Source organism: Saccopteryx bilineata, chromosome 3 (genome assembly GCF_036850765.1).
Source record: "Saccopteryx bilineata isolate mSacBil1 chromosome 3, mSacBil1_pri_phased_curated, whole genome shotgun sequence".
In the NCBI taxonomy this organism is placed as follows: Eukaryota; Metazoa; Chordata; class Mammalia; order Chiroptera; family Emballonuridae; genus Saccopteryx; species Saccopteryx bilineata.
In genome coordinates, this window is record NC_089492.1 from 82,563,855 (window position 1) to 82,589,559 (window position 25,705).

Here is a 25,705-nt window from a genome sequence, read left to right on the forward strand (position 1 = left end):
ACTGGTCCCGACTCCGCCCCCTGGGCCCAGCCACTCTTCGAGCTACGTCACGTCACTTCCCCAGCTCTTGGGCCCCCGAGTTTCCTGACCCGTGCTGTGTCCGCCATGACCCTGCTGGGCTGCGTTTCCTTTGCTTGGGGACGCAGTCCTCGGCGGGTAAGACGGCGCTGGAGGGGCGGCTAATGCCCGCCTCCGGGGCGCAGGAGAGGGTGGGGGGTCCCTGACGCGCGCTGCGTGGGAGGGCAAGCCGCGGTTCTCAGAGCCGTCACGTTCCCTGCTGTGAGCGGACTGGGTGAAAGGGCACCGTGTGCTCGCGGCCGGGGTCGGGCGGGGGACTGGCTCGGGCCCGCTGGCCGAATTTGCAGCCCTTTCTAATGAGGAACACTCGTTCACGTGCTGTCTGTGCGAGTAAACATTTATACAGACACATTCACAAAAGAAAAGAGATAGCACCCCGCTGTAGGAACGCCCCACCTGGAGGTGGTGCTTGGCGGCGCCCACCTGTGCCCCGGACAGCGTGCCCGCGAGGCCTGCCATTGGCTGAGCGAAGGGCAAAAAGTGAAAGGAAGCCAGTGTCCAAGGTAGCCCCTCCCCCGACAAAATTAAAAGAGCCTTTTAGACTCAACTAAGCACAGTTTCCGTAGCCAGGTACAAGAAAAATAACCTGTCCACTGTGACTACGCCTTTGACAGTTTCATGGAATGGGCGCCCTAGTGTTCTTTCCTGAGAGCACAGACAAATTCCAGATACGGTGGAACACGAGGAAATGGTCTGACGAGTCTCCCATGCAGCAGAACTTTCTTTTAAAAAGTCATATTTGTTCAAGGCTGTAGTTTTGCTGATATTGTATCCTCTGCCTGTGAGGATTTAGGTTACATGTCGTCGGCAAAGCTCCGGGTTTCTGGGTTTCTGATTCCTTCTCACGGGTATTTCTCATTTCAATCCTACAAACATCCTGGGGTAGAAAAAGCTCCGTTTTCTTTTATAACACAGATCATTAGGCTTGTGGTGATAAGGTCACACAGACTGCATCCCAGCTCCTCTGAGACCACTGGACACGATAGGTTGAGAGGAAGAAAAAATAACTCGTTTAGAAATTAATTGCAATTTAAAATTCTTTTGCTTAAGAAACATTTTGAGGCCCTGGCTGGTTGGCTCAGTGGTAGAGTGTTGGCCTGGCATGCGGGAATCCCAGGTTCGATTCCCGGCCAGGGCACACAGGAGAGGCACCCATCTGCTTCTCCACCCCTCCACCTCTCCTCCCTCTCTGTCTCTCTCTTCCCCTCCAGCAGCCAAGGCTCCATTGGAGCAAAGTTGGCCCGGGCGCTGAGGATGGTGCTGTGGCCTCTGCCTCAGGCGCTAGAATGGCTCTGATTGCAGCAGAGCGACGCCCCAGATGGGCAGAGCATCGCCCCCTGGTGGGTGTGAGGGAGTCTGTCTGACTGCCTCCCCGTTTCCAAATTAAAAAAAAAAAAAAAAAAAAAAGAAACATTTTATTTTGAGGATGGGGTTTGGAGGCAGAGACCCTGCTGTGGGGGGAGCGGGGGTGTGAGTCCCTTCTTTTGAATTCCTGGGAGGAGACAAGTCTGCCTACATGTTTGTGAAACGGAAACCTGATTTTGAGTGCAAATACAACTTGATACAGTTAAAAGAAGGAAAAAAAAACACCCTTATTTGAGTATTTTTGTTACCAAGAACCAAGAGAAATGTTTCTTCTACACATCCTGTTTAAGAAGTGCTATGTTAAGTTGTGTGATTAGCTACAAAACAAATGTTTATTCAATAACTGGCTCTGTACCTGGACCCGGGAACAAAGATTTCAAAAATTAAATTAAAACCCTGTCCTCAGTTGTATTGAGGGAAACATTCGCTTTTCTAGTTGTTCATCAGGAAATGCCAATTAAGTGCCAACTGAGTGTTGGGCATTCTTTGGCATTCCTTGGTTGAAAAAGATGTCTACTGTCATTGAGTCCTATGTACTTTTTTAAAGCTATGGATGGTAACCAATAAATGGACCTTAAAATCAACAGCATTAAGAACAAAATAAGTCTAAGAAAAATAACAATCCATCTCATGTAGTAAGGTTAAGTTTACTTTATGAGACTTTTTTTATAAGTGAGAGGAGTGGGGATAGAGACATAGACTCCCACATGCACCCTGACCAGGATCTACCCGGCAACCCCAATCTGGGGACAATGCTGGAATTAATGGAGCTATCCTCAGAGCCTAAGGCCCACGTCCCAGCTATCCTCAGCACCTGGAACCACGCTCAAACCAACTGAGCCACTGGCTGCAAGAAAGGGAGAGAGAGAGAAGGGGGAGAGCTGGAGAGAAAGAGAATTAGATAGTTGCTTCTCATGTGGGCCCTGACCGGGGATCAAACCTAGGATTTCACATGCTGGGCCAACACTCTATCCACTGAGCAAAATGGCCAGGGCCATGAGACTTTCTTTTAATTTGCTATTCTTTTGCAGATTTATTCTTTGATGATCTGTAACACACACAGCCAAGCTTTTTCTTTTGTTTTTATTAACAGTAATAACTGTTGCTTTTATAAAAATACCTGGCCAATATAAATTCAGGTAATACATTTAAATACATTTAAAAAACAACAACAGCCTGACCTGTGGTGGCGCAGTGGATAAAGCGTTGACCTGGAAATGCTGAGGTCACCGGTTTGAAACCCTGGTCTTGCCTGGTCAAGGCACATATGGGAGTTGATGCTTCCAGCTCCTCCCTCCTTCGCTCTCTCTGTCTCTCTCTCCTCTCTCTCCCTCTCTGTCTTTCTCTCTCCCTCTCTCTCTCCTCTCTAAAAATGAATTAAAAAAATTAAAAAAAAAAGAATTCTAAAAGCTGATCTATAATTAAAAAAAATAAAATAAAATAAAAAACAACAACAAAGTAACACATGACCTTACACTGGTCACCCAGAACTAACTATGGTTATCGTTTGGTGACCATCATTCCAAACATCTGCTGTGCTGGTAAAAGGGCTGGTGTGTAGGCATAATTTGACTTGGATGTATCACATTTGTTTTTTCTTAGAACTAAACAATGGTTCATTGTCTTCTGACACTGAATATTGTCAGGGACAAGTGTAAGGCTGACTGGATTTTTCCTCCTTGTTTGTGTTTTTCATCTGGAAAGCATAAGGAATCTTTCTTTACCCAAACAGAAATTCCAGAATATAGACCTAGAGGCAAGGATTTTCATCTAGTTTGTTCACTGCTGCTTTTATAAGCCCATTTCCAAATCAAAATAAACCCTACTCAAGAGCAGGGTTTCTGTTTCTAACTAATATGACTAATACAAAAGAGTCGTGTTAGTTTTGGCTAATGTAATAGGGAATAAATAAGAGATGATGTGAATAGAAGGCCAGCAGGCATGAAGACCCCAGTTGAATATTTCAAACTGCCTGTGAATTCATCTGCTTTCATCTCCCTATTGTACAGGGAAGTACATTGGTGAAGTATCTGTTCGGTCCACGTCTAAGTGCAGATAGATAACTAACAAGAAACAGGAAGCACACCCTATAGCACATAGCTACTACTTTCCCAAGGCCTCATGTTCATGACTATAAGATGTGTCATTACTCAAAGATGTAATTTCTACCTTGCTGTTGGGAATAGCTGCATCATTTAGCCTGGCTACTGGAGCCTGGAGTCCAGATAACTTCCTTTTATATTTGCTCAGCTGGACCTTCACGTTGCTGTGGCAACAAAGTCTCTGTGTTCTACAGAAGCTTAAGGCATCTGTGCAGATCCCTGAGTTAAGGAGCCCCATGGAGGAGCTCCGGCAATCCTCACAGGCACAGGGCAGGAGGTTCACATGGCCTATGGCAAGCCATGGGGTATTAGTTTGGTCTCTTATTTTTGTGACATTTAAAAATTGTTGGCATTAGTGGCTGGAATGGTTCCAGTGGTGGGATTCAAATAATTTAACAACTGGTTCTCTGCCCTAATGACTGTAGATGTAGCAATGTATATACATATTAAGCATTATTAAGCATGTGAGATCCTGCTTTTAATAGCTGCACAGTATTTTGTTATATGGATGGGCCCTGATTAACTGATTATATCTCCTATGGAAATGCAGATTTTTCTCCCTAGTCTTTTCTGTTACAAATAGTGTTTGCTAGAGTATGTTGGTCTATTTCGAGTCCCTAAAAAAATAATAATTGAAAATGAATTTTAAAATAAGTGTGTCAACTCTTGCAAAAAGCACACTGGGACTTTGATAGAAATGGAATCTGTAGATCACTTGGGGAGTTTTGCCATCTTAACCAAATTGAGTTTCCAATCCAAGAACACAGAGTGTCTTTATAACTTTTGCATTGCTTTTACTAAATTTATTAGTATTTTATTCTTTTTAAAGTGGTTATAAATGAAATTGCTCTTTAAGTTTTATTTACATCTTAATGGATGTCTTTGAACATAGCTTCTCCCCCACCCCACCCCAAATAAGTGAATATATATCTGTTGGAAAAATTCCCAAACATGGAATCACTGGCTCAAATGATATTTATAGTTAACATTAAAAAATATATATTATTATTAAGTGAGAGGCAGGGAGGCAGAGAGACAGACTCCCATATGCACCCTGACAGGATCCACCTGGCAAACCCCCTACCAGGTGATGCTCTGCCTGTCTAGAGCCGCTGCTTTTAGCACGTGTGGAGCATAACCAGATGTGCATGTTGAGGCGAGGCCATGGAGCCAGCCTCAGCACCAGGACCAACTTGCTCAGACTATTTGAGCCATGGCTGTAGGAGTTGGGGAGAGAGAGAAAAGGAGGGTAGGAAAAAGGGTGAAGAAGTTGATGGTCACTTCTGTGTGCTCTGACTGGGAATCAGACCTGGGACATCCACATGCTGGGCCAATGCTCTACTACAGAGCCAACCTGCCAGGGCCTATAGTTAACATTTTCATAAATGTTGCCTAACTGGCCTCCAAAGACATTGCCCTAATTCATATCAACAGATTGTAAAAATGACTTTAATAAGCTGTTTCTTATTAAGATATCCTTCTCCTTTGTTTAAATGTGATTTTTGAGCTGTAAATATATTTGTATGTATTTTCTTTGTGGGGACTACCTTTTAAAGCTCTTTGCCCAGTTTTTCTACTTGCAAGTGGCTTCTTAATACTCATATCAATAAACTTGGATTTTCTTTACCTAGATGTAAACTAATTTAAAGATGCCAATATTTGAAGTTATTGGAATTGAAAATATCTATTTTAACTTGTTAAAACAAGTGGCAAAGAGCTGGATTTGGCCCTGGCTGGATACCTGGGTTGGTTAGAGCATTGTCCCGAACTGCAGAGGTTGCTGGTTCAATCCCTGCCCAGGGTCACATACAGGAACAGATCTATGTTCCTGTCTCTCTCTCACTCCCTTCCTCTCTCTCTAAAATTAATAAATAAGGGAAAATTTAAAAGAGCTGGATTTGTATCTCATGCCTATATGTGACTCCACTTGCTTGCTCTCCTGAGTTATGACACTGGAAGCCTGATCATCAGAGTTACAGCCAGTCACATAAGCATGTGCTGAAGGCTCTGGTGTCAGAAACCCCATTCCCAGAGGGGAATGAGACAATTCTGCCTTCCTGGTGTCACAGTTGAGTGTGGAAGCCTGTCACCCTGTTGCAGGGAGTCACTCAGCCCATTTTTAAAGAGGCACCAGTTTTAAAGTGTCAACAGAGTTTTTGACACTTTTGCTTGGTTTTGAAGTCTTATTCTGCCAGATTGAGAAAGAAAGTAGGTGGTTGAGGCTGAAGAGAAAGCAGAGGCGAAGGCCAGAAGGTGAAAGTGCTCAGTGAGTGTCAGGGATGCTGAGCAGTTGGTGAGCGCAGACTACTCCCTTACCCTGGGGAGCTGGGGGAAGGGGGTCTGAAAAGGGTAGCCGACGCCATGTTGTCCAGCAGCTCAAATGCTATGTTAATGAGCTTAATTTTTATATTTTGACTGGAGGACATTAATGTTTCTGAGGGATGAGATTTTAATGTAGAGGCCTAGCCAACAGCAACATGACAATGATGGGGAAATAGCCAAGCTCAGCATTATTTAAATATGGATTTAGTTAGACCCACAACTTCCCTATGACGGTCTATTATTATGTGTTTTCTGCAGATTTGAAAGGATTTCTAGAATAATGCACCAAGCACATTAAACAGTGATGTTTACAGATAATTGTTTTATATGAAACTTATTTATGGTATAAAAATATACCACACTTTTCCCCCCTTCTTTTTTGCATTGGTTTCTTGGGTTTTAGATAAGAGTCACACACTCACACGTCTTGGATCCCTGAAGGTCCTGTATTGATAGCCCATCCAGTGACAAGGTGTGACTGGGCTGGACAGAGCCCAGGCCTCATCTTAAGGGTGCCTGATCTCAGCCAGGTAGGAAGACGGACCAAAGTGTTGGTGGAGCTTCTGATTGTTTTCTGAATTCTCCCAAGGTCAAAATGTTGGCTCACATTTTTCAAAACACTAGGCAGGCCTAGGCAAAGGCATTTGGCCTTTGCTCACCAATCTATCTCTATTTTAGATGTTTATTCTAGTCATTTTAGGTAAGCCAAGATACTTAAGTATTTTAGGAACCAGTTTCATCGATCTCAGTGCTCATCCACTAGGGAAGAGAAATTCAAGACACTCAGAATTGCATTTTGAGGCTGAGTGGTAGGATCACTTTCCTAGATGATGGAATATAAGGACACATGAAGGAGGAGGACACAGTTTATACAATGTAGGCAAGTGGGGAGTGTGGATGGGGAGGCAAATGATGGCTAATTTTGTTTTTCTGGAAGATCTTAGAACTTTCTTACTTTAAAAAAATAAAGTTGTATTGCCCATATAAAAAGACTCATTTGGAGAATTTTAGAGATTTAAAGATTTCCAGAAGAATCAATCTTGATCATATAGGTGTCATTTATATTCTCAAAAACAACATATCCAGAAAAACTACAAAATGAAATTTGAAAAACCTATAAAAGACTATATCCTATCCACTTTTTATGACTCGAATGAAATGGCCAAAATACCATTTCAGTGTATTCAGGATCTTTTGTAGAAATAGGAGGTTGAATACAGTAAGATCCTTTGAGGTTTGTCCTCTCTGTGGGTCTGAATGTTGAAATCAGCTAGCTTATAGGCAAACAGATGGCTCAAGTTGAATATTCAACAGCATACATGCTATGAGTTATCAGAAGGTAATGTGAATTAAAATAGCATGTCAATTTCTTTTCATCATGGTGAAGGGGGGCCATGATTAGTATTGACCAGATCAGTTCAGATACAGTGGGTGAAATGGTGCTGGGTTGACATCTGTTATAGGATAGACACTTGTTGAGAATTGTTAATATCAAATGTGATTTTTTTTTTTTACTTTTATAGCCATTCATCTGCCTGTTAGGAGATTGGAAAATGTTTTAAATAAAAAAAAAGTTTGTATGCAAATATCTTGCTTAATTCATCTTTTATAAAACACCACATCAAATTTGCCATGCAAATCAATATTAAATAATTAAAAATTCATTGTAGAGCCTGTAGAAAATGAGAGTACACTTTTTCATTATTACTTGATAATGACCAACTCACCAGCCTACTCTCAGAATCTTCCCAGTTCATCATCCTGATGAAATTGCTCAGAGGCAGTGGCAGTCTAAGGTAAAGCTGCTGCTTAAATGGAGAAAGATTACTGTGGCCTGCGTGGACTTCATGCTTTGGCAAAAGGATACAAAAGAAAGTGCTTTGTCAACATGAGGCCAAAGGAAATGAAATGGCCAGTGTGGGGCATAACCAGATTTGCAAATGTATCCTCACCAAATTATTTTATACTCCTTGGATTTTGTTTTTCAATATCTGTGGGTCAAATAAGTTTGCAAATATGATGTATATGTTTGCTTGCTTATAGTTTGCATTGGGTGTAGGGGACAGCTGTAAGCAGGCAGGGTCCTTATAGCTGAAGGCTTAGTTTGAAGAGTAAGCCTTTCTCACCCTATTAATACTAAGATCTTCTCAACACTAAGCTTTTCCCCACATCCTTGACTGTTGCATGATGTGGGGTGTGCACTCTTATGAGGAATCTCATTTATGCCTCAGATAAGTGGCTTTGTATCAGAGACTTCCTTATTTATATACTGGCTTAAAGACTTTAATTTCTACACTATAAAATAAGGGAGACCAGGGGCTCTCTCTCTTGGTTCTTGAAATTAGCATTACAGAGGAGAGGCAGCCAAGATGGCAGAGTGCTGAAGAAGAAGCCAGTTTGTGCCGAGTGTGTGCAGAGAGAAGGAGATGGGGAACAGAGGTGAATAAGGCTGGTGAGGTAGAAACCTTTGATTCTAGAAATACTCGGATGAATCAGTGGCTTTGGGAGCCCTGAGTGAAAAGGGAAGTGTTTTCCCACTATGTGTATTTCTCGCCCAACCACCATTTGCAAGCTAGGATTAAATGTAATAGCCAGTTCTTGGCTCCATTGTTTCATTACCGTCTGTTCGAATAAAATGCGAACCTGCATGGACCAGGTGGCTGTGATGGTGGCCATGGCTACTGGCCTTACAATAACATTTTCTTTTTGATTTAAAAAATCGAATTATATTTATGGAATATATTTTGAAGATACTAAAATCCAACCAACTACCCAAAAAGAGCAAATAATCATCCATAACCTCCTCACCTAGAGATGACCAGTGGGTGAAGTAACGGAAGTCTCGCAAATCACACACATCTTGTGTAAAGCCATTGGCCGCGGCTGCCACTATCATCACAGCAGCCCGGCCCATGCAGGTTCGCATTGGATTCGGACAGTCGGTAAAGAAACAACGGAGCCAAAACCAAAAACTGATGGGCTGTCATCTTTAATGCTAGCTTGCACCCGGAGGGCAAGTAAAAACACACACTGGGCTCCAAAACCCACTCACATTCAGTGCTCATAAAGCTACTGACTTATCCGAGTTTTCTAGAATCAAAGGTTTCTAGCTCACCAGACTTATTCACCTCTGTTCCCCATCTCCTTCCTTCTCCAGTGTCAAACTGCACAAACTGGCCTTTCACTCAATACTCCGCCATCTTGGCTGCTTCTCCTGGCCACATGGCCTCTTTCTGCTCTCTTCTCTCTGCTCTCTCCTCTAATGATAATCTCAGGAACCAAGAGAGCAAGCTCCCGTTCTGCCCCTATTTTATAGTGTAGAAATCCAAACCTTTAATCCAATATACAAAATAGGGAAGTCTCTAATACAAAGTCACTTTCTGAGGCATGATAGGATTGTACCACCCCACATTAAAACGGGTGGGAAAGGCTTAATCCCAAAACCAAGCCCCAGGCTACAAGGATTCTGCCTGCCCACAGAGACACACATTAATATCACCTGGGCAACGGCCTCCACTTGGGCAGCGCCATCTTTAACAAAGTGAGCATAATGCATTTTATCCGCCCAACATCTTGGATTTGAGTCAGTTCTTTCTTGTAATTATTGACTTGACCTTTCTGTGCTTCAATATTTTCATCTATAAAATGGGCATGTTGACAGAATTTACCTTCTAGCATTGTCATGAGATAACATATTGAAAGTCTAGTAGACCTTGGCATGTGGTACTGAATAACTGCTTCCTGGTGTTTCCTTCTGGTCTTTTTTCTAAGCATGTATGTATTTTTATATATAGTTAGGAACATACTGGGTATTTCTTCCTTTACTTATTATTATATCATAAGCATTTTCTTGTGCAGTTTCCTGTCGATGACCAGCCTTATTCGAAACTACTGACCACATTTCTAATTATTTTCGTAAATTTCTAGATGTCCTGATTAACCATGGGGCCCACTTGGCTTGCGGGGGAATCTAGCAGGAAAGATAGACTCTGGAGTTTAAAACTTGTACCCATGACCCAGTGGGGAACATGTAGGGAATCACCCATCTAACCTTGAACCCTCTGACTCAGAAAGGTGAACTTGAGTTAAAAGCCCTGAGGGAATGTGTCTTGGATCCAAACACCGAGAAGCTGTGTGAGTGAGTGACCTTTGTGCAGACACAAAGGAATACATACGAATGAGCTTTAGAAAGTTAGCCTTGAGGTTCTAGATTGCCCCTTCCTTTGTGCTTGTTAATTAGCAAAAGAAAAAAAATGTACTGACCCAAATTAGCCCTTTGTCCATGTCAGCAAAATGGTCACTAGTCATTCTTTCCCCTTATCACCTGGCCTCCCTCCCTTGTAATCCTGTTACCTCTGTTCTGCTTCTGATCAATAAAAGCTAAGGGAGAAGGAGATTCAGGAGGTCTTCTTTGCCTCCCTTGGCAAATCTGCCCCTCTTCCTCTTGACATAAGTTTGTATGTTGAGTAGGTTTCTTCCACGCGACACTGGTAGTTCCCAGAGGGCTGGAGTACTACCAGAATATCCCATGCCTTTGGTGGGATTATTGAGTTCAGTAGGAGCTCAGTGAGGGGAGAGAAGTGGTAGGTATCAAGGTGCTATACACAGTCCATGTTGTTGGAATCTTAGTTCTGCAACCGGGGCAATAGGTTTAATCTTCAGGGCCCTTTCTGTACAACAGAGTCACAATTACACCTATTTTGTGGGGTGGGGAGAATTAGTTTGACATCTAATCCTGACACATTGTAAGCACTTAATGAGTGTTGGCTGTTTATTTTTTGTTATTATGCTCAACACTTAAAGCTTGCTTTTATAATTAAATGTGAGAAAATGGCAGTGGTTTTCACAAGTAATATGAGAGTGCAAGCTGTAAAATATAAGATTCAAAGGTGGTATGTGATTTTAATCCAAAATGTTTTTTGTTAAAAGACAAATATGCTTTATATTAGTTTTTTAAAGTTAAATTTAAGTAAAACATCTGCAAATAATAATGCTAGCATTTATAGAGTGCTCAGTATGTGATAAACAGTGTTACAGGTATTTTACTCACATCAGCTTACAAAATCCTCACAGTGTCCTGTCAGGAAGGTTCTATTATCCCCATTTGTAGAAGAAGCTGAGGCAGAAAGAAGTTAAACAGCTTGCTGAAGGTTGTGCAATTGGGGAGAAAATTCTGTGCTATATAGTCTCTATCCAGAGGCCATGATTTTAACCATTTCCCTGTGTCACTTAACATTCCGATAGAAAAGAGTAATCACTGATTAATCACAATGCCAACATGCTTATAGTGAGTCTGTGTTAATCCAAGAAATTGCATATTCTTGGATTATGCAATTTTTTTCAAACTCATCTCGTGGAAATATATATGTGCTAATTTCAATTCATTTTTTTCTCTTCTAGTTTTTCAGTTATGGAACGAAAACATTGTATCAAAGCAGTGACGCTTTTCAGTCTAAATTCTTTCCACCCCTTCAAAAAGCGATGCTGCCACCTAACAGTTTTCAGGGGAAAGTGGCTTTCATTACTGGGGGAGGCACTGGCCTTGGCAGAGGAATGACCAGTCTTCTGTCCAGCCTCGGTGCACAGTGCGTGATAGCCAGCCGGTGAGTCAGTCAACACGTATCCAGAGAGAGCCTTTTAGACAACCATTCTGTGCCTCAAGGTTGAAAACATTTTGCCAGAGTGGTTTGGTTTGCATCTTAATCTCCTATGAAATATCCATTAGCTTATTTAAGTGAATCTCCTTAGAAAAACCTGTTACAACTTGTGATGATAGAAATAATGATTGATTATGGAACGGTTGATGAGTACATTTCCAAACTGCAGGGATAGACTTTTTTCTGTACCTAGAAATGAAGTTAAAAAGTACTGCATTGGCCCTGGCTGGTTGGCTTAGTGGATAGAGCGTCGGCCCCACATGCAGATATCCTGGGTTCAATTCCCTGTCAGGGCACACATGAGAAATGACCATCTGCTTCTCCCCCCCCCCTCCCCCTTCTTTCCCTTTTCTCCTCCCGCAGCCAGTGGCTCAGTTGGTCCAAGTGTCGGCCCCAGGCACTGAGGACAGCTCAGTTGATTCAAGCATCAGTCCCAAATGGGTTGCTGTGTAGATTCCAGTCACGGAGATTACAGAAGTCTGTCTCTCTATCTCCCTTCCTCTCACTTAAAAAATAAATGAATAATTTAAAAAACATATTGCATTGATTTCTTCTCAGTGGAAGTAGTTATAATGACTGCTTCAGTAGATAGCTGTGTAGGAGAATGATGGACGTAATCCTTCAATTTTCCATGAGATGGGAAGATACTTCAAACGTCTATTGTTGTGATAAGTGTAGGAAGGTGAGACCACGTGGAAGGAATTTATTACTGAGGCTGACTGTAAGAACTTAAGACTGGTCAAAAGTCAACCCCTTCTGTTTTGCATGGTGTAAACACTTGAAGTAGGGAAATAGTCATCTGATTGACAGTCACTAAATAGTTTACAAGGGAATTTCCTTCAGATGTTACAGCATAATAACAAAAAATAACATTTGTTATGCTGTAATATTTTTAAGAGTTAAAATATTTTTGTAGCACTACATAATTTATACTCATGGTTTATTTTTATGTTTCTTTCAAAAGTATGAGGTTCTGAATGCATGCAATGCATTTTATTTATAAATGGTTTAAAAATCTACTATCAGATTTTATGCACAGCATATATTTTATATGGTATAATATAAGCTTACATTATACCATGAATATGCTTTCTTTCTAAAGCAGACTTGGGAACAGATATAAGTGATTGTAATTAAAAAAAAATCCATGAGTAGATATAAAATAACTGGTTTAAATGTAAATAATTCAATACATTAGTATCATAATTGTTTGAACTTTTGAAAAAATATATTGACTGATTTTAGAAAGAGAGGAAAGGGGAGAGAGAAACATTGATTTGTTATTCCACTTATTTATGGAACATTGGTTGATTCTTGTATGTGCCCTGATTGGGTCTCGAACCTGCAACCTTTGCATATCAGGATGATGCTCTAACCAACTGAGCTGTCTGGCCAGGGCTTGAATCAAACTTCTAGAAAATTGATGCAACTAAAAATCAAACTGATTTTTTAGCTATTGTATTTTCTCAAAAAACTGTAGATTCTCTTTGTTTTTTAATCTATGAAAGAAAACATATATGACATAATTTTAGAACTCATGCAAAATACCATGTGTTTATTTCTAGAAAGATTGATGTTTTAAAAGCCACTGCAGAACAAATTTCTTCTCAAACTGGAAACAAGGTACATTAAAAAGAGTTACTTAATTCCAATTTAAAAATTATAACATGCTTAAGTAGTCCACTCAACGTTTTGCATTAGGAAGTCTGAAAAATGTAGGATTCCTTTATCTTCATGACTTCGCAGGTTCATGCAGTTCCCTGTGACGTGCGGGATCCTGGCATGGTACAAAGTGCGGTGTCGGAGCTGATCAAAGTGGCAGGACACCCTGACGTGAGTCCTGGGGGTGAGGCCTCGGTGTTGGAGTTGCCCACCAGGGTCACCACAATCCTGTTGGAGCACTTGTCTGTCCCTTCAAGAAGCAGGGGCCAGATTAGAACAGACAGCGACACCATGGCCCTTCAGGAATACTTTAAAAATGCATTTACAGTCATGAAGCACAAGCTGGATTTCACTTTGTTTGATAAGATTGTGAACTACGAAGAACACAGTGTCTAGCTTATAGGATCCATGCTCTTTGTGTCTCCTTGACCGTCCCTCTCAGTGGAGAGGAATACAGACAAGGAGCCTAGGAGAATGTCCAGGTTTCTCCCTGTGAGACCTGTGTTACTGTGTTAGGGTCCCATATTGGGAGGAAGCCATTTCCTCCAGTAGTCTCAGAGAGCTCATGTTTATGTTAAAGATATATCCAGACAGTGATAATACTGAGTCCGCTGAAGGACTAAGTGAAGTCTTTATTGATAGTGACAAAACAGGGTCATCAGCCAGGAGCTACACCAAAATTGCACTTAAATTAAAGGCATTTCAATTGAGATTCCTTGAAATAAAATGCAGTCACAGGGTGGGTGCTTCATTTGTATTCATGTTCTCAGTAATAGACTCTACCCTGATTTATAGTAAAGAATTAGGATTCTGAAATTTGGTAAAATAACAGGAGATTTTCATAGGCTCAGACCTCATGATGTTTCATAGCAGACTAGTTTTATTATGTCAGTAAGTTTCAGAAATTGAAACTCTTGAGGGAGAATGTTCCTCATTTTAAAGTTCCTCTAATTCGCCGTCTTCTTTTACTAGATCATTATAAACAACGCAGCAGGTAATTTTATCTCTCCCACCGAAAGACTGTCCCCTAATGCATGGAAGACCATCACCGACATAGTTCTGAATGGCACAGCCTTTGTGACCCTGGAAATTGGGAAGCAACTAATTAAAGAACAGAAAGGTATGATTGTGTGTTCTTCCCTATTCACTGGGTCTCTTGTGCAGGTGCTGTGTGCCGTCGGGGGCCCGGACTGGGGCAGTGCCTGCACTGGACAGTCATAATGTAATGGAGAGGAAGGGTCCTTCGGTCATTCTCACGTGCAGTCATGAGCGGTGATCACTGTGTTTCAAGAGCATTGGCATTCCAGGGTAGGAGAGACCCCCTCTCCCTGGGATAAAGGTCAGGTTGAGCCGAATTTTTAGATGTAGTTGGAGGCAGGAGGGAGAGCAATGGGAAATGGGATGGGAGACAGGTTGGGTATAATTAGAATCATTCTCAGGGGAAATTTGGTGTTGATTCTGAAAGAAATGGTGTTATTTCCTTAGGATCTCTTGAAGGTATCTCATGAGGGATGTGGCTGGTTGGGAAGGTTATGACGACACTGGGGGTGGCAAAGATGAGGGGACCATTCAGGGACGGCTGGTGTCTTCTGGCACATGGATGGATGGCATGAGGGATAAATCAGGGTGTTTAGAGGAGGCCTTACTGGCCAGATCAGGGGGTTTTACGTGATTAGTCATCTGGGTGAGGATCACCACGGGGAGGGTGAGGACACTGGAGGGGCACTCGGTTTCAGGGAGTGACAGGGAGGACATTTGAGTTAGCCTTGTGAACAAACTTCTGGATGAAAATCCATGTGTACAAAGTGTAGCACAGGTGTACACATGTGTCTTGAACCAGAGGCAGATTAAGATCGGTTGACGCCCGGGGCGCAGAGGAAAATATTGGGTCCCTTACATTAGAAAAAAGTGTCAAGTTGGGGTTTTGCAGGGCCCTTCAGGAGTTTGGGCCCAGGACACGCACCCGGTGTGCCCGTCGTTAAAATCCGCCTCTGTCTCAGTGTGTGTGTTCATCTAACACATGCTGATGCTCGTGGGCCAGCCCTGGTGATGCAGGAGGACCGGACATTGTCCCTGAGCAGTGGGGGGGGGGATGTTGAAGGAAGAGGGGATTTTCTCAGAGAGGTGTGACTATTCTGAGAAGCTCCAAGGGGAAAGGTCCTGTGTTCTTTGAAGGACATCCCTCAGGGCTCAAGGACACCCGGGGCTGGCCAGCTTCCTTCCTTAGCATCCCAGGTAGTTCTCAGCTCACAGTGGGAAGGTATTGGGGCAGACAGAGGGCGCTGGCTGGTCCAGCTTCCCATGTGTGCTGAGAGTTCCTGCCTTTTGTCCTGGCTTTCATCAAGATTCCCAATGCACAAAGGGAATGTGATCTCAGTCGGAATTTGAGTGATTTGTTTTTGATTTTGATTTTTCAAAAGGGATGGGTTACAGGGAAGGGAGATAGAAGCATGGACTGACCCCTCTCTCCACTTTCTGCTTCAGGACCTTGGTCTCTGTGTCTCTTCTCCTTCCTTCTGATTCTCTTCACATCTTACTCATCTCTCTCTCTCTCTCTCTCTCTCTCTCTCTCTCTCTCCCCCCCCCAGCTTGTCCCTTGTCCTCCGTTCTCTCTCCATCTCTCATCTCTGAGTTTCATGTCTCTCAGTCTCTCTTACTCTTCCCAGCCAGCCCCTGTGACCCTGCTTTCCCTCTGACTCTCCCTGCTTCTCTCATCATTGTCTTTTCATTTTAACACAGACTGGAATCTATTTTTGTTCCTCACATTGGATTAAAATTCTGTGGGCTTCATTAAAAATGTATTTGCTAAAACTTTTCAAAGGAGGGAAGCTAGTTTTTAGTCTTCCAAGATTCCTGTCAGTTATCAATGCTATGACCTGAATTGCTGGGTCATAAGGCAGTTCCATTTTAAATTTTTTGAGATAACTCTATACTGCTTACCACAGTGGCTGCATAAGTCTGCATTCCTTTAACAGTGTACAAGGGTTCCCTTCTCTCTACATCCTGACTAGTGCTTGTTTGTTGTTTTATTGATGATAGCCATTCTGAAAGGTATGAGGTGGTATCTCATTGTGGTCTTGATTTGCACCTCTCTGATGATTAGTGACAGTTGAGCATCTTTTTTTTTCTAATTATTTAAAAAATTTATTTATTCATTTTAGAGAAGAGAGACAGACAGAGAGAGAGAGAGAGAGAGAGAGAGAAGGGGTGGGAGGAGCAGGAAGCATCAACTCCCATATGTGCCTTGACCAGACAAGCCCAGGGTTTTGAATTGGGGACCTCAGCATTCCAGGTCGACGCTTGATCCACTGCGCCACCACAGGTCAGGCGGTTGAGCATCTTTTTATGTCTATTGGCCATCTGTATGTCCTCTTTGGAAAAATGTCTATTCATGCCCTCTGCCCATTTTTTGATCAGATTTACTTTTTGTTACTGAATTGTATGATTTCATTATATATTTTGGATATTAACCCCTTATTGGATATGTCATTTGTGAATATCTTCTCTCATTCAGTAAGGTCTTTTTTTGTTTTGCTGCTGGTTTCTTTTGCTGTGCAGAAGCGTTTCAGTTTAATGTCATCCCACTTGTTTATTTTTCCTTTTATTGCCATTGCCCAAGGAGACATATCTGAGAAGACATTGCTAAGAGCATGTCAGAATTAGCAGCATTGTTCATTCTGTGTCCTTTTAAAATTTCAGGAGCAGCGTTTCTCGCTGTCACTACCATCTATGCTGAGACGGGGTCGGGCTTTGTGGTGCCCAGTGCTTCTGCGAAATCTGGAGTGGAAGCCTTGAACAAGTAAGTACATTCACACTGCTCCCGTCGTCATGGTAAATACTGACCTGAACAAGTGAGTATACCGTACTGCTCCATCGCTCACAGTAAACACTGACCTGAACAGGCAAGCACACCCGCACTGCTCCATCGCTCACAGTAAACACTGACCTGAACAGGCAAGCACACCCGCACTGCTCCATCGCTCACAGTAAACACTGACCTGAACAGGCGAGCACACCCGCACTGCTCCATCGCTCACAGTAAACACTGACCTGAACAGGCAAGCACACCCGCACTGCTCCCGTCATGGTAAATACTGACCTGAACAGGCAAGCACACCCGCACTGCTCCCGTCATGGTAAATACTGACCTGAACAAGCGAGCACACCCGCACTGCTCCCGTCATGGTAAATACTGACCTGAACAGGCGAGCACACCCGCACTGCTCTGTCGCTCACAGTAAACACTGACCTGAACAGGCGAGCACACCCGCACTGCTCCCGCCGCTCACAGTAAACACTGACCTGAACAGGCGAGCACACCCGCACTGCTCCCGCCGCTCACAGTAAACACTGACCTGAACAGGCGAGCACACCCGCACTGCTCCCGCCGCTCACAGTAAACACTGACCTGAACAGGCGAGCACACCCGCACTGCTCCCGCCGCTCACAGTAAACACTGACCTGAACAGGCGAGCACACCCGCACTGCTCCCGCCGCTCACAGTAAACACTGACCTGAACAGGCGAGCACACCCGCACTGCTCCCGCCGCTCACAGTAAACACTGACCTGAACAGGCGAGCACACCCGCACTGCTCCCGCCGCTCACAGTAAACACTGACCTGAACAGGCGAGCACACCCGCACTGCTCCATCGCTCACAGTAAACACTGACCTGAACAGGCGAGCACACCCGCACTGCTCCATCGCTCACAGTAAACACTGACCTGAACAGGCGAGCACACCCGCACTGCTCCATCGCTCACAGTAAACACTGACCTGAACAGGCGAGCACACCCGCACTGCTCCATCGCTCACAGTAAACACTGACCTGAACAGGCGAGCACACCCGCACTGCTCCCGCCGCTCACAGTAAACACTGACCTGAACAGGCGAGCACACCCGCACTGCTCCCGCCGCTCACAGTAAACACTGACCTGAACAGGCGAGCACACCCGCACTGCTCCATCGCTCACAGTAAACACTGACCTGAACAGGCGAGCACACCCGCACTGCTCCCGCCGCTCACAGTAAACACTGACCTGAACAGGCGAGCACACCTGCACTGCTCCCGCCGCTCACAGTAAACACTGACCTGAACAGGCGAGCACACCCGCACTGCTCCCGCCGCTCACAGTAAACACTGACCTGAACAGGCGAGCACACCGCACTGCTCCCGCCGCTCACAGTAAACACTGACCTGAACAGGCGAGCACACCGCACTGCTCCCGCCGCTCACAGTAAACACTGACCTGAACAGGCGAGCACACCCGCACTGCTCCCGCCGCTCACAGTAAACACTGACCTGAACAGGCGAGCACACCCGCACTGCTCCCGCCGCTCACAGTAAACACTGACCTGAACAGGCGAGCACACCCGCACTGCTCCCGCCGCTCACAGTAAACACTGACCTGAACAGGCGAGCACACCCGCACTGCTCCCGCCGCTCACAGTAAACACTGACCTGAACAGGCGAGCACACCCGCACTGCTCCCGCCGCTCACAGTAAACACTGACCTGAACAGGCGAGCACACCCGCACTGCTCCCGCCGCTCACAGTAAACACTGACCTGAACAGGCGAGCACACCCGCACTGCTCCATCGCTCACAGTAAACACTGACCTGAACAGGCGAGCACACCTGCACTGCTCCATCGCTCACAGTAAACACTGACCTGAACAGGCGAGCACACCCGCACTGCTCCATCGCTCACAGTAAACACTGACCTGAACAGGCGAGCACACCCGCACTGCTCTGTTTCTCACGGTAAATACTGACCTGAACAGGCGAGCACACCCGCACTGCTCCATCGCTCACAGTAAACACTGACCTGAACAGGCGAGCACACCCGCACTGCTCCATCGCTCACAGTAAACACTGACCTGAACAGGCGAGCACACCCGCACTGCTCTGTTGCTCACGGTAAATACTGACCTGTGGTGGCATGGTTGGTTCTTCCTTCTGTGGTTTCTATCTGGAGAAAAGTGAAACAGAAGTTAAGCTTGGATTCACCAGGAGACAGACGGCCCCTCTCCTGATGAGTCCTCTGTCCACAGCAGCACCGCCCAGTGGGACTTTCTCCATATGTCTGCACTGCCCAGGACCACAGTGAACGATGCTTCTGTACTGAGAAAGTGAACTTTATTTAACTTTAATTACCTTAAATTTAAAATGACGAAGTCTTGTCTGTGGCGGCTGCTGTATTAGCACAGGACTGTGGCCTTTTGTTCTCCTTGGACCTTTACTGGTACTTCCCTGCCCCTGAGACACCCTTCCATCATTCTTTGTGAAATTAATGGGCAACAGAGACCAGTGACCCTGTGCCAGGTCCTGTGGCCGCTTCAGTCTTCTCCTCCAGCCTTTCCCACTGTCTGCCATGATGCTGGATCTCGCCGGTGCTTGTCTGACTGACTGTCACCCTATGTAATACGTTTCTCTGCGACCATCTCCTTCCTTATTCTGTTTAATTAATGTTTTCCCATCAGAATTATTTTTCTAAAAACATGTATCTGTTTATGGTACTCCCTTGCTAAAGCCATACCTCATTTTTCCGTTACTCTTTGGAATGAAAGCCAAAACTCAGTATGGCATTCCCAGCCCAGTTCACTCGTTGAGTTACCTGGTAAGTGGTCACAGTACAGGCAGTGTGCCGGACACTGAGGGAGTAAGGTGACGGAGGCAGAGGCACCACCGCCTCACCTGACCCGCGTCCTCACATCACAGTCATCTTGGCTCTCATCCCCTTCACCTGCTCCACGCCTCCATAAGGGTGACCCCGCTGTCATCTCTCTGTGCCTGCTCTGCCCTGCTGGAGCCTGCTGTGACCCTGCAGCATGTCACCCCTCTGGGTGTCTTCTCTCATCTCTCTGGAACAGAATTGATTGTTCTCTGCTTAGTGCATCCTGAAAACCTTGTTCCCATCTAGTGGGAAGACTCACACCCTAAGAAATAAAGGCCGTCCAGTATTGTCGATTCCAAGATGCAAGCCATGGACCAGTCTGGCAGGGTACAGAGTGGGCTCTGGGGACAGCTTTGCAGGTGCCATTAGAGCATAGACCTTCCCACAGTCATGTGTAGCCATTCACCTACACACACTCATGGTGGCAGGACAGGGACACAGCGAGCCAGTGCTTGCAGACTGCATGCTGCTTTTCCTGCAGTCTCACATACTTTTAACATTTAAATCATACACACTTGTTTCAGACAAAAAGAAATGGAATCTAGGTCAGATGGTATTGGAAGTAAGTGATTGGACCTTGACTAATTCGGCACTGCTTGTGTAATATTAATACTTGTTTTGTTTGACCTTTCAGTCTTTTCCAGGGTTTCAATTTTTTATCACTGCATAGTGATTTCCCAGAGTGGGTGCTCAGGAGATGTGTGCCTCTCTCTGCAGCTGCATCCTGGCAGCCCTCTCTTCCTGTGTGTAGTACACGGTCATCCTGGCTGAGGCTGGTCGGCCCCCAGGCCTGCATGCTACCTGCCCCTTTGTCCTTTACTCCTATGGCCTGATGCCCGCTTTCCTCTTCTCCATTTTACCCTCTGTCTCCTCTCACCCTGTCCTTCGCTCTCGCCCCACCCAAACTTCTGATCCTCTTCAAGTGTCTGTTGAAGTGTCACCTCCTCAGGGAAGCCTTCCAGTCTCTCTCAGTAGACTTAGGCACTTTCTTCCTTGAAATAGTCATGATGCACGGTACTCAGTTCCCAGGACAGCAACTGAGTCATCATACAACTGAGAAGGAGGGTATGCAATCTGACAAAAGAGGTTGACCTCCTCTGAGGGCTGGCATGTGGTGAGTGCAGTGAGAATCTGTATGTTGAACGGCAGTGATGTTAACATATGCTAAGCGTGCTGTGCTTACTGGCACCCTGACGAGCAGAGCAAGCAGCTGTGGTGGCTCCTCCTTGTGTCACAACTGTTCTCAGGTGCAGCTCTTTGCAGAGAGCCAGCACTCAGCGGATTTTCCTGGCGCACCTCTGAGCAGTCTCGTTCCTGGTCACTCGGCATTTCACAGGATGCCATGGACTCGTTCCTCCCAGGAATTCCGTTGAGTGAAGGTACTGCGTCCCCGGCTGTTCGCAGCAGTAGCTGAGGCCGTGAACTCTGTCAGAGGAGTGTGCAGAGAAGCCACTTTTATTTATAATTTGTCCAGACAACATGCAGGACACTCATTGCTCTGAATGCCCTGAGGATTAAGTCAGATGACAGACTGCTTGGTGCACACACCCCTCCCCCTAGAACTGGCGTTGAAGGGATGCTGTCAGGACATGAGTGGGTATGGTACAATTTCATAAAACATATCCCCTTGTATCTATTGCAAAAGGACATTGTCTTAAGGACAGTATTTTATTGCAGTTTTCCTTGTATACATCTTCTGGGAGAAATGCTTTTCTGATCATTTATCAGAAACCATGTGTTCTTCCTGAGAAATTGGCTTGCTTTTTTCTTATGGGCACTTTCATCACGTGACTGACAGGGCTCACCTTTCCATGCGACACTGTGGAAGGAGTGCATGTGGAAGTGCGTGACTCCCTGGTGTAATTCTGTGGGCTCTCACAACACTCAGGTCAGGTTCTTTCAGATCCCTGTGCTTCGTTCTTTTTCTTTCAAATGATCTTCTCTTCCTTGTTTGTGCTGTAGGTATTCTTATAAGTTACCCAAGTCATTTCTGAGCTAGGTTAAATGTATACACGTGAATATGAAGTCCTCATATAAGCATAGGTAACAAAGTCAGATGTGTCTGCACAGCAGGCTTTTCATACAGGTTGTTCCAGGCTCTGTGTTTGCTTTTGCTGCTGTGTTTACTTCAGGGCTCTCAGCAACACCTGGTTAGGTTCCTGTTTCCTTTTATTTTTTATTTTTTGAAGTGACAGGAGGGGAGATACAGAGACAGACTCCTGCATGCACCCTGACTGGGATCCACCCAACAATCCCTGTCTGGGGCTGATGCTCTACCCATCTGCGACCATGCTCGCAACTGAGCTACTTTTAGTGCTTGAGAAAGAGGCTCCATGGAGCCATCCTCGGTGCCTGGGCCAACATGCTCCAACCAATTGATCCATGGCTGCAGGAGGGGAAGAGAGAGAGAGAAAGAAAATGGGGGGAAGGGAAGCAGATGGTCACCTCTCCCATGTGCCCTGACTGGAAATTGAACCTAGGACATCCATATGGGTCAATGATCTGCCACTGAGCCAACTGGCCAGGGCTACTATTTCCTTTTGAATGCAGCTCAGCAATGGTATGAAAGCACAGTTGAGCTCACCGTGTCCATGGTCAGCATTTTACATCTTTGTCTTCCATCCCTTACTTCATCAAAGCGTTTGTGAGGTTGCTGATGTCATGCGCTGCACCAATTACCCTGAGCCTATAAATGCAGGACTGACTCCCGAGCACAAGGGGCTTTGCTTCCCTCAGGGTTTTCCACCAGGTGTTGTACCTGCTCTAGAGATGTGGGTTCCACACTAGACTCGGTTCTGACATGTGAATAGCAGAGTGTTTACAGACACAACATGTACGTGACAGTGCAGCTGTGACCAAGGGTGCGACCTGGAGTGAGCCCTGAGCCTGAGCACTGGCCTCAGTGACCCGTGACTGACCTGTGTGCTCCGTGCCTGCTCTGCAACATGGGGTGGATGACAGTACCTGGGGCTGGAGTCTCTGCCGTGTACCAGGCATAGGTGTTATCCTTGTAACATACAGTCTAAATTTTGTGTTGTTTATTTTCATTTTTAGGTCCCTTGCAGCTGAGTGGGGTCGATATGGAATGCGATTCAACGTGATTCAGCCCGGGCCTATAAAAACCAAAGTGAGTCTCGGTTTGCTTGCTGTCACCTTGTGAGCCGTGAAGGAAGGACACGTGGACAGATGTATTCTGCCTGTGTGTGAAGGACTTCCGGGGAGGCCTGGGTGTGGTGCATGGTGGTAGAGGGGCTTTGCATTATCCAGTCTGAGAAATGAGAGGAGGGGTCTGGCCATGTGTGACCACTTCATCACATCGGTTTCAGTGTCTTAATCTTCCAGAATCTTTTATGCCATTACTTTTGCCATTTTGTCTTGCTTTGAAGATCTATTTCTGTCTTATACTTAGCTTTTACCATGTTTTAAAGAATCTCACTTTGACATGCTTTTTTTAAATAGTGAAAGTGTTTATTTTTAGTTTTAAGAGGAGGCCTGGTCTTGCTTTAGGTAGCATTTTGTGACCGTTGTCTGTGCCTGTTCCCTGTGCATGTCACGTGACTGCCGTCTGATTAGACCTTTGGTGGCCCTCTCCTGCGGCACTCACGCTGCAGACGCATGCGCAGCAGGTCCTCACGGACGGGTCCCGGACGGTGCACTGCTCTATCCCGCCACCCAGTGATGTCTCTCTCACACCTTTTGTTTCTATGTAAAACAGAGGTTTATAGTCCCAGTTGGAATGTAGTTTAAAGGCCAAGGTGAAGTTTAGTAACTTGTCCCAGGTGTGTAAACACGGAAGATAATGCTAAGGAGCATTTGGGTGGTAGGTGGTCTGGGTATTAAATGTTAACACAGAGACAGCTGGATTAGTTTACTCAGCCGTTTAAAAAGTGGAAACGTAAAGGAAAACCACCCTGGTGAGTGAAACATCACTGACTAGCTCATTGGGCCCTGCGACAATAAACAGTCTAATGAAGGTGATGGGAAATAACTCCACACATACACGATCAGGGTGCACTGTGCTAAGCATGCTCGGAAATGAGCTCTAGTCACAGAAGCATCTTCCTAGTACTTAATCTAGGAAGGATTATTGAGGGCCGATTGTGTGCAGAGGTGAAACCTTGTCACATTGTGTGTAGTGGAGGATGAATGACAAACATGCAGTGTCACCGAGAGTGAAGAAAACCAAAATGCAGAAATGCCTACAGCACTGATGGAACCAGGATGGGCACCGCCACCCCCTTTGTCCCTGGTGTTTCTCACCTGCTCGGGGACTGCTGGTGGCTCAGGGATCACTTGTGTCATCAAGGACAGCTGTCACCTCCAGTCTCCAGTGCAGCAAAGTCCAAGCCTCTTGTCCCTCAGGTCACGTCCACACCCTGGTCTGCTCCTTACCATCACAGGAGGCAGGAATTATTTGCAAATTTAGTTACAGTTTTTCTCTGTGTGGATCTACCTGAATCAGTACCCCTACACACTTGTTTTCCTCCGTGCCTCTTATTTGAGGAGAAAGGAGAAGAAAAGCACTTTCCTCTTACACATTTCTACTTGAGTCATCACCTCTGTTTGCCTTGACAGTGGCCCCCAGCCCCCACGCCAGAGCTTGTGCATGTCAGAGCACAACCATAGTTTTTCTAATCTGATGCTTCTGGCTGTTGTGTGAGGCAGCTGAGCTAGGTATCCTGATTTTACAGATGCAGAAATAAGATTTAAATGGTTACACTTTCCAGTGCTGTTTTTAGGTCAATATTAGATAAAATGACCTGTTTTGAGCTAAAGTTAAAAAAATTCTTCTAAAGAAAAATCTGGCAAAATTCTTTGTTGCTTGCAAGGCCTAAGGTACGAACACACTGCCATAGGAACATTCCATGTTATGCAAATTTGTTTCTTAAATCAGAAATGAGTTGCATTAAAAGAAATACAATCTAATTATTTTCTTAATATCTAAGGGTGCCTTTAGCCGCCTAGACCCAACTGGAGAATTTGAGAAAGAAATGATCAACAGGATCCCCTGTGGCCGGCTGGGGACTGTGGAGGAGCTGGCCAATCTGGCTGCTTTCCTGGTCAGCGATTATGCTTCCTGGATTAGTGGGGCTGTAAGCATTGTTTCCTCTTCACTTTAGGGAGGTGGGTTTTGAGGGAGGGATGGCCTATTACAGAACCAGTTGTGACAATGTTGCATGTAAATATATTTAAAACATTTCAAATAGTATTTCAAATAATATCAAAATAATAATCATTGTTTAGCCTATAGAATTGATTCACCAATAAATTAATTTTATTCAATGAAAATTCCTCTGGTAGACATGGTTCTGAGGGGATCTCTAAGAGTGAGTAGAATTTGAAATTGTGGAGATGATGGAAAGAAGATTCTAAACAAAATAAATCAGTTTAGGTTTAATCATCAGTTCTGTCTCTAAAATTTGGGGTTTGATGGAAGGTGCCAAGTACGGGAAAGTGGCTCATGGTTTAGAAACTTTAAAAAGGAGTTAGTTTCAGAGTTTTTGTTTTTATTTTTAGGTCATTAGATTTGACGGTGGAGAGGAAGCATTTATTTCAGGAGAATTCAACAGCCTTGGGAAGGTAATGCCATTTTGTGAATATAATATAGCATTAGCAGCTAGGATACAAAGCTCTCAGAACATGCAGGAACCACATTCAATGGGCCTCTCTCTCTTCCTGTGTCAGGTCACCAAGGAGCAGTGGGACACCATAGAAGGACTCATCAGGAAGACAAAGGGCTCCTAAGATGCTGTGGCCTTCATTCTGCTTACCACGGAAATGATACAAACTGCCTATAATCTTCTGAGTACTTTGAAGTCTAATAAATTGCTAATTAACAAACA

General features: G+C 44.7%; 1 protein-coding gene across 1 annotated transcript; it reads left to right on the top strand.

Annotated features, from left to right (window-relative positions):
• Positions 1 to 25,705, top strand: DECR1 (2,4-dienoyl-CoA reductase 1). The gene is made up of 10 exons (XM_066266508.1): positions 1 to 156; positions 11,268 to 11,470; positions 13,090 to 13,147; positions 13,271 to 13,357; positions 14,159 to 14,306; positions 16,886 to 16,985; positions 22,917 to 22,989; positions 24,809 to 24,955; positions 25,380 to 25,442; positions 25,548 to 25,705. Exons 1-10 carry the CDS (start codon positions 106 to 108, stop codon positions 25,605 to 25,607), a joined length of 990 nt encoding a protein of 329 aa, XP_066122605.1. The 5' UTR covers positions 1 to 105; the 3' UTR covers positions 25,608 to 25,705.

Coding starts and splice junctions, on each gene's coding strand:
- DECR1 (XM_066266508.1), top strand. CDS start 106: ATGACCCTGCTGGGCTGCGTTTCCTTTGCTTGGGGACGCAGTCCTCGG. Junction 11,471..13,089: donor CAGTGCGTGATAGCCAGCCG/GTGAGTCAGTCA, acceptor GTTTATTTCTAG/AAAGATTGATGTTTTAAAAG. Junction 13,358..14,158: donor AAGTGGCAGGACACCCTGAC/GTGAGTCCTGGG, acceptor TTCTTTTACTAG/ATCATTATAAACAACGCAGC.